The sequence below is a fragment of the Triticum aestivum genome, chromosome 1D, assembly GCF_018294505.1.
Source record: "Triticum aestivum cultivar Chinese Spring chromosome 1D, IWGSC CS RefSeq v2.1, whole genome shotgun sequence".
Classification (NCBI taxonomy): domain Eukaryota; kingdom Viridiplantae; phylum Streptophyta; class Magnoliopsida; order Poales; family Poaceae; genus Triticum; species Triticum aestivum.
Window position 1 is genome coordinate 468060112 of NC_057796.1, and position 9068 is coordinate 468069179.

Consider the following 9068-nt stretch of genomic DNA (forward strand, 5'->3'; position numbering starts at 1 on the left):
AGCTCCCGCCCGTGGTGCCACCTCTTCCCTCCTCCGTCGCCCAATGTGTCCGCCGCAGTCACCGTCAGCCCCGATTTCGACAGGAATGGAACCGCGAGCCGCCTCCAGAACCACGTCGGCCACTCCTGCTAGCGCTACACTGCCACCGTCGACCCACGCGCCGCCGCTCGGGCTAAGGAAGCGGTTGATAATTTACATTTAATTAATAATATTATAGAAGACATTCAGTTGCACAGGTTAATGACTAGTTTTATACATACATATACACTGAGTTAGTAGGTTTTGATCTCTCCTGCCTTGATTTTGCATCCAATGTTTTCCCTTAGGGTTTTGAATGTCTATAAAAATGCGACTTTTACAAGAACGACTAAGCACAAAAATGGCATAAACACACATCAAAGAAATAAAATAAATATGCATCGGTTGAATTCCTATGTCATATTTATATAAATTAATTGCAAAGGCATGTGCATATAAAACCATATTGACTAGATTAAAAGTTACCGGGCTTTCGGAGTTTCATACCTTTAGTTCTTGTCGTTCCTCTCTATGTCTCGACGGGCCTTCTCCGTATTTTTTCGATAGCCTATCCATCGATGCTTCCTGTGTTACACAAAATTTACACGATTAGGTCACTGTGGAAAGTAAACTAAGAAACAATAAACATCTACATCCCGGGGCATGACTACGGGCACTCCTTCTCATTTACTAAATCGCCATAGTACAAATGTGCAATCAACGGCAATTAAAAGTCCGTCGAGGCCGTCAGACGCATCTCTCGCACACGGCCAGTCCGGTCATTCTTGCTAAGGCCTTGTGTATAATGCTAGGTGCTTAGGGTGGTGATTCGAAAAATAAGCCGGGTTTTTCTGAAGCACCAGTGCCTATTTTTACAGGACAGATGCCTAATTAAGCGTCTACTCTGTACAAATAAGCATAGGTGCTTAAGGAAAACCTGGTTTATTTCTCCAAGCACCTCTCCTAAGCACCTTGCATTGTACAAGGCCTAAGGGTGCCTAGAGCACTCCCTTCTGATCTTGTGTCTAGCTTACTAGCTTTCTCTAGTCTATTTTAGCTACCTCATGGTGCCTTTATATAGCAAACCCGAGTTACATGTGTTCGACTTAAAACACTAACCCTCCGTATACATCAAGCCCAACTATAGCCCTATACACATGTTCCACACCTTTCTCTAGTTTATTTTGGACTTAAAACACTTGGATCTCCTGGCTGCATGGATTGGAAATGGAAGAACTGACCAAAGGCTTTACATGGGCAATATCAGGGTCATGTCAAGAAGCCCACCATCATTCTTGAAGCAGTTGCATCACAGGATCTTTGGATTAAGCACGCTTTCTTTGGCATGCCCGGGTCTCACAATGACATCAATGTGTTGCAATGATCGTCGTTGTTTGTGAGGCTTACTGAAGGAAAAGCTCCTCCTTGCCACTATCCTGTCAATGAACATGAGTACAACATGGGCTACTATTTGGTTGACGGTAGCTATCCTCCATGGGCTACCTTTATCTGCACCATCTCAAACCCAGTTGCCTAGACAAAGTCTCACTTTGCCCAAAGACACGAAGCATATAGAAAGGATGTCGAGAGGGCATTTGGAGTTCTGCAGGCCCGCATTGCAGTTGTTCGTGGACCTGCTAAACAATGGTATCCGAAAACCTTATGGGAGGTGATGACATGTTGTGTGATCATGAACAACATGGTCGTCGAGGATGAGAGTGACAATGCTGCCGCGGCTCTGGAATTTGAGAACATGGGTGATCCTATCCAACTTCTGGACCAGAATCCAGCCACATTTGAAGAGTTTATTCAAATGCATCAACAAATTCGGATCGACCAACTCACGAGCAGCCGAAGGAAGATCTAATTGAGCATCAGTGGGCGGTGAAAGGGACAACAATGTTGAGATGTAAATACTTGAACTTTTTAAATTTGAACTAGTGGTGCATGCGGCTATTTGATCGTGCGGACTTGGAAAAAAATAAGGAGGGCCGGATGTATGCGGCTACAGTTGGATGGCGTCCTCCCGCATCTGTACATGCGTTGTACAAAGGGCAATTGACATGCGTCGTACAAAGGGCAATAGAGTTAAGTAAGGTGGAACTCATATAGGGCGACTAAGCACAAAAATGGCATAAACACACATTAAAGAAATAAAATAAATATGCATCCGTTGAATTCCTATGTCGTATTTAAATAATTGCAAAGGCATGTGCAAATGAAACCATATTTACTAGATTAGAAGTCACTGGGCATTTGGGGTTTCATACCTCTAGTTCTTCTCGTTCCTCTCTACGTCTCCATGGGTTTTCTCCATCTATTTTCAATAGCCTATCCATCCATGCTTCCTGTGTTACATGCAATTTACACGATTAGGTCATTGTGAAAAGTAAACTGAGAAACGATAAACACCCACATCCCGAGGCATGACCACAGGCAGTCCTTCTCATTTACTAAATCGACATGGTACAATCAACGACAAGTCCATCGAGGTCGTCAGACGCGTCTCGACCATCGCGCCATGGCTAGTCCGGTCATTCTTGCTAAAGGCGCCTAGACCGCCACCTTGTGGTTTTGTGTCTAGCCTACTAGCTTTGCCCAGTCTAATTTAGCTACCTCGTGGTGTCTTTATATAGCAAACCCGAATTACATGCGTTCAACTTAAACACTAACCCTCCACATACATCAGGCTCAACGATAGCCCTATACACATATTCCACACCAATTCTTTTTTTTTAGAGAAAAGGCTTTATGTCCAACTTTATTGTAAAGCTGAATAGTACTGGTACGTCGGTACAGTAATCAGGGGGTTGACACTAATTTCTAACATCCTCTACTTAAGAGTTAATTAAGGTAGAAGTCATATAAGGTGACCGAGCACGTAAATGACATATACACATACACCAAACTGAAATATATGTGCATGCTTTGAATGCCCAGGTCGTCAAGACTCAAGATCATTGCAATAGCATGTGCAAATGAAGCTATGGGTGATTACCTGTAATTACAAAGATGTAAATAAAAGGGCCTTTTGTAGTTGTGTACCTGTGATTCTTCTTGTCCTTGTTCTTCATTTGGTTCTTCTTCTGGTTCAAATATTACTTTACGGATGTGAGAAACCTTATATGCATTCTCTCTGCGGGACCTACGGACCAGAAGAGAAGAACCAGAAAGATACAGTTCCTCCAAGGCAGTAAGGTTTTGTATGCTGTCAGGAAAACATGTGATGTTGGGACAGTCTCTGATGTGAAGTTCTCGTAGGGAACTGAGCTGTCCTAGCCATTGCGGCAATGTATCTAGTCCTTTGCACTCGAGAAGCATTAGTACTCTCAGAGCAGTGAGGTTTCCCATACTTGCAGGCAATATTCTTAAATTGCGACAATCTTTTATGACCAAGACTTGTAGAGAAGTGAGATGTCTCAACCAATCCGGCAGTATCTCCAGGTCCTCCAATGACATCAAACTTAGCTTTTTGAGAGAGGTGAAGCAGCGAATGACATCTCGCAAGGCCCTCAAGCCGAGGCAGGAGGTCAATGAGAATTCTTCAAGAGTGGGGAATTGCTCTAGTCTACGCCACTTGCCTGGTTGAAAGAGGCAGTTTTTTATACCCATGCGACAAGGAAGAGAGGAAGATGAGAGTTCCCAAAATCCTAGTCTTGGTCCTACCAAAGCCTCGTTGCTATTGTCCAAGAACCAAAACATACTTCTTGGAGGATATGGTAGGAACTTTAACTTTGGGCAGTCCTTCAACTCTAGATTATGCAAATTAGGGATTAGAAATTCTCCATCTTCTTTGCCTGACAATGTTGTCCACCATTCGACCAAATTGTCCATCGACTTCAACTGCAGCAATCTTAATTTCGTACAAGTTCCACCCTCTCCATAAAATTCCTTGCCAATTTTCGTGACGTTGGGGATTTTCTGCAGATATAGACTTCTTAAATTTGGTAGCTGCCCAAACGGAGGAAGATTATCACATGCACCTAAATCGAAAAGACTCAGATAGGTAACAGAAGGGAGGTGGGAGGATATGTGCGACATCCAGTTAGGGAAACCCTTGCTCGTATACCCTTGTATCATAAACTGTTCAAGATTTCGAGCTGGTATGAGCCTCTCCAGAATAGATTCAGCCGAGCATTCATTAGCAATCATTTTCCGCTTGAGGGAAGCATTCATATACCTCTTGTTCCAGTGGAGAGCTAGCTGCCGAACACATGATTTATGACGCAGCTTGACTGTCTCTGCGTCTTTCAGTTTCTCCACACACTGAAGAGATCCAATTAACAGCTCACGGCAATTCACATGTGCAAGCTCCACTATACTGTTGCTCCCTGAAGGTCTCTGGCATACTCTATGTACCGTGCGGCCTGGCAATTTTAGGCGCTTCTTTATTTCCTGTGCCTCTCCAAACACCCTAGGATGCCCTGACGTGACCACAAATTGTGTGAGACTAGCCATTTCACTGATGCTATCTGGCAAGTGACGGAGAGCACCAGCAGAAATGTCCAATATTTGGAGATTAAGATCACCTACTGAGGAGGGGAGCTCTAGGATCCCTAAACAATATGACAAATTGAGACACTTCAGATTAGTCATCTTGCAGACTGACTCGGGCAACCGTGCTAGCCTGGGACAACTTGTTAGGTTCAAAGATTCAAGCTCTGAAAGGTCACCAAAACATTCAGGGAGTAATATAAGGGCACGACAATCTGAAAGGTTTAGGTCTTTCAAATGGTTCAATAGGCAAAATGATTCTGGTAGAACTGAAATCTTGTAGCAATCAGAAAGGTTCAAGAACCTAAGATTTTGAAGATTGCCGAAATCTTGTGGAAGGTTTTTTAACTCATGACAACCTGATAGACTTAAATGTTCTAAACACTCCAGGCTAAATTTGTCAGGAAGTTTGGTTAGCTTGGAACAACTTGACATGTTTAGGAATATGAGTTTCCTAAGAAGATTAAATTTGTCAGGAAGCTTACTAAGCCTTGCATTGCCAGCTAGATCCAAATAGCTAAGTTTGCTGAGGCTACAGATACTGTTAGACAAGGTTGCAAGTGAGCAATTGGACAGAATTAGAGTTTCCATATTTTGAAGTGTATGGAATGACTTAGGAAGTGATGTAATAGGCAAGGTAGAGGCATCGAGGTACCTAAGTAGCTTTAACTGAATAGTGGAAGATGGCAAAAGTTTTTTTCTCGGAGTTGATTGCCCCACAACTAAAGATCCACTTAGGTCCAAGACCCGTATATACTTGGTTCTAGAAAATGCCTTTTGCGGGAGCAGCTGTTTCTCTGAATGTCTTACATGCAAGGATCTGATGTTGCCTGGCAGATCATTGAAAACCTTATACTGATTCTGGTAGTTGATCAACTGTGCATGTCGGCAATAACGACGTTTTGCTTTCTTCCTACTCCTCGGTTCGGTAGCATTTAGAACAAGGCATTCATGTCCCAAAATTATCGTTGCAAGATCATGCACCAAATCATGCATGGTGAGCTCTCGAGGAGCATTGGCATGCACTGGACTTGACCTAATCTGCAGAGGGGAGTACTATAAATTTAGTCTTGTAAAAGAAGATGTAAACCCCACATGGTTATGCTTGGTTACCAGGTGAAGAATCCTTGTATGATAAACATTACTTATAAATTAGGGGCTGCAAGATAGTGACTAAACGAATGCACGAAATCTACGAGGCCCATCTAACACCCGTAACTGATAAGTAAATCTTCTAATGGTTAATTAGAAGGCTAATACCTTCCTCCCTTCCAACTCGACCTAACGGTTGATTAATCAAGTTGAATCTTGCTATTTAAAATATATTTTTCTGTTGGATGGCAGTGATAACATAAGGACATTGAACGTTCGGCATAAATCTATTGTGTCATCTCTACAGCAGCTCTAATAAATTGGAAGCGTCTATGGCCATGCATGATTTTCGAATATCACTGTATTTATCTAATTTAAAGATACCAAAGAATCCTAGAGTTATATCCAATCTAGTACATAATCTAGTATGATATATTATTATTAAAATCAAAATAAGAAAGTTCTCCAACAACATCATATTAAAATCAAAGAATAATAAAGAACCTAGAGCCAAAATATAATGTAAGCCATTAAATTCAAATGCAACAAAGTGAAACTAAACGCATTCCAAATTTAAATTTTGAAGTATGTTAAATTTTGAAATTTTAGAAGAGCGGGTATGGAAACATTTAACTAAGAATCTTGAAGTGAAAATAAATAAAGGCATAGACATAATCATGAACTGTAAGAGGGGATAATATATCCATATTTTCTGAATATCGAGTGTATAACAATCACATATAATTATAAATGTGTATCAATCGATTTTATTTACTAGGAAAGAAAACGGAGGAAGTATATTCGACACACCCAGCAAAACATGGGAAATACTGTTCAACACTTACCGCGGAAGATTTTGAAATTTGAAGAAAGGACATCCCCATAAGGTAGTTAATGCACCTTTTACCCTCGTCCCCTCCATGAATGTATCCAAGAGCCTTCCATTGCTGAATTAAACGATCACTGCCTATAACGAAGCCCTTGGGAAAGGCCGCCAAATATGCGAAGCACATTTTGAATTCCAGCTTCATGTAGTAATAGCTTAGCATGAGGCGTTCCAATGTGTCCTTGTGATCTCTGTGACCCAAATCAATGTTCGTATCCCTTATTTTTTGCCATGCCTCGACAGTCCTTACCTCGGACATTACTTGCCCAAGGGCAATTGCCACGAGTGGCACACCCCCACACTTCTCTGCAATTTTCCTCCCAATTTCTTCCAAGTTACTTTTGTCATCATCAGGCCCAAATGTTGTTTGCTTCATTACTTCCCAGCAGTCATCAGTTGACAAAACACACAAGTTGATTTGATCAGAGTTGGGAACAGGGCAAATTTTTCTTTGGTTTGCAAGAACACCGGTGTTCATTTTATTAACTACGCTTTGGTTACGCGTAGTTACAATAACTCTGCTACCCTTGCAGCCATGTTGTAACATCTGCTTCAGCCTTTCCAGCTTATCCCCATCCTCTTCCCAAAGATCATCCAAAACAATCAAGTACCTTCTACCAGCAAGTTCCTTTTTGAGATTTTCCTGTAAAACCTGCAAACTACAATTGTCAAGGTTGATACTGCTATTTATGCTTTTGAGGATGGCTCTCCCAATTTTGCCCAAATCAAACTCCTTAGACACATGAACCCAGGCTCGGACTTCGAAGTTGTTGGCCATCTTGTCTAGCACAAAGACTGATTCGGCCAATGTTGACTTCCCTAGACCACCAAGCCCGACAATCGGGACGATAGATATATCCTCTCTAGCGTTAGCGTCATAGTTTAGTAGCAGCCTGATTATTTTGTCCTTTTCCATATCCCTCCCCACCACTCCGGATTTCAAGCCTTCATCACTGCTGCCTACAAAAGTTTCATTGTTTCTGCTCCCTTCTGCCCGTTCTTGATTTCTGACAAGATTGAGATCATGGCCCTCCTTTCCTATTTTTTCTATTTCCCCCCTCAGGTTCTTCAGCTTGTGAGGCATGGTGACCCGCTGGAGAATTTGATTGTTCCAGGAAAAGAACAGCTTCAACTGTAAATAAATTGAAGCCAACATCATTCGGTAGGTCGTCCGCAAAAAAAAAAACATCATTCGGTGGGCACATCTTAAGTTAAGATAGAAGTTACTAGCTATGTATGGCCAATGGTGTGTACAAATAGGATAGTTTATTTCTGACGTAACTGAAATTTGCCATAGTTCCGTTATTTCCCCCAGCACTTGATGAAGATCTAATATCCACAACCACTTCACTCGCTTCACATATAACTCTGCCCCTCACCTCACAACAAGAACAATTAAAGTTTAGTGAACCCCTACGAAACATAAAGGCAAACGCACTAGACCAAGATAAGTTGACCTTAATAGTCACTCTGCAGCTGAAGGATCTCGGGAAAAATGCTCTACAATTTGGTGGATGAGAAAAGAAAATTTCAAGCAATCAAGAAATAGCAAAAGTGACATAAACACAAATTATGAACAATTGTTGAGATTCAAAGCTCCCCTTTTGCTTTGAGCATAGTATGAAACTATGAATCCATAATGGGAAAGTTGTGGATGTGCAGCCATGTAACTACACCTCTTATCTAGACTATCCATTTTTGCATGAAAATTCATGCGCGCAAACTTCTCTTTTTTCTTTCTTCTAAATCAGAAAATATTTGAACTTGAAAGTTTGCAAGTCGACATCACACAAGTAGTGCAGATTTTTTGGCGAGACAGAAATATATAAAATGATAAAACTCATTCAAAAATTATAATTTAACAATTTTCTGTTTCACAAAAAATAGAAACATTTAATCCACATAGTGATGCTTGAGTGGCGTTGACCTGCAAAGTCTCAAGGTCAAATTTTCTCTTTTTGAAAGAAACATAAAAACAAATAAATTTCTATGTGAAGACAACACAGATCTTGATGCAAAGTTGGATAGCCTAAATAGAAGGTGTAGCTACAGGATAGGATAGAAAATCCATAATAATCCTAAAATGCAAGGCTCTTGGGAAGTGAAAAAGTCCACATAAATCACTTGCTGGATGAGGGGATCTCAACCTGGACAACAACCTTACAACAGGAGAACGTAATAAGCGAGTACCTTTGGCTGGCTCTTCTTTAAGAGCTCGGTAGCCTCCAGATCATCCAGCACGTCCTCTACGTCGTAGGCGACGGACTTGAATTTTGTGAGCCATCGCCGAACAGCTTCTCCGTCTCCTCCTCGTCGGCGCAGCTTATCATCCGCATCACGCCAAACGGCCTCCAGATCTTGCATCTTGTCCACCATGACATCAACATCTTCTCTGAACCTCCACTGCAGGGTGGCCTCCTCCGTGACGAGTTCACCGAGCTTGCTCGCGATTTGCTTCCCCACGGCACTCGCGATTATCTCCCCGAACCCGCTCATGCCAGCTCTCCGCCTCTCTCCCACAACAACGTCGAGACTGAGTGGAAACACAGAGTTGGAAGGAAGACTGGAAGAGCAGCAT

General features: G+C 41.9%; 1 protein-coding gene across 9 annotated transcripts in view; it reads right to left on the reverse strand.

Moving 5' to 3' along the window:
* Positions 1–9068, reverse strand: part of LOC123183050 (putative disease resistance protein RGA1) — a 25963-nt gene extending 16895 nt beyond the window's left edge. For 4 of the 9 annotated variants that reach the window (XM_044595778.1, XM_044595776.1, XM_044595777.1 and 1 more), the window contains exons 1-4: positions 8681–9052; positions 6450–7622; positions 3064–5553; positions 2289–2366 (exon numbers count right to left, since the gene is read on the reverse strand). In XM_044595778.1, coding sequence (XP_044451713.1) covers positions 2289–2366; positions 3064–5553; positions 6450–7622; positions 8681–8986 — 4047 coding nt within the window. In that variant the 5' untranslated portion in view covers positions 8987–9052. Of the gene's footprint in view, positions 1–525; positions 604–2288; positions 2367–3063; positions 5554–6449; positions 7623–8680 lie in introns of all 9 variants that reach the window. The other 5 variants (XM_044595774.1, XM_044595772.1, XM_044595773.1 and 2 more) reach the window with 3 other exon arrangements.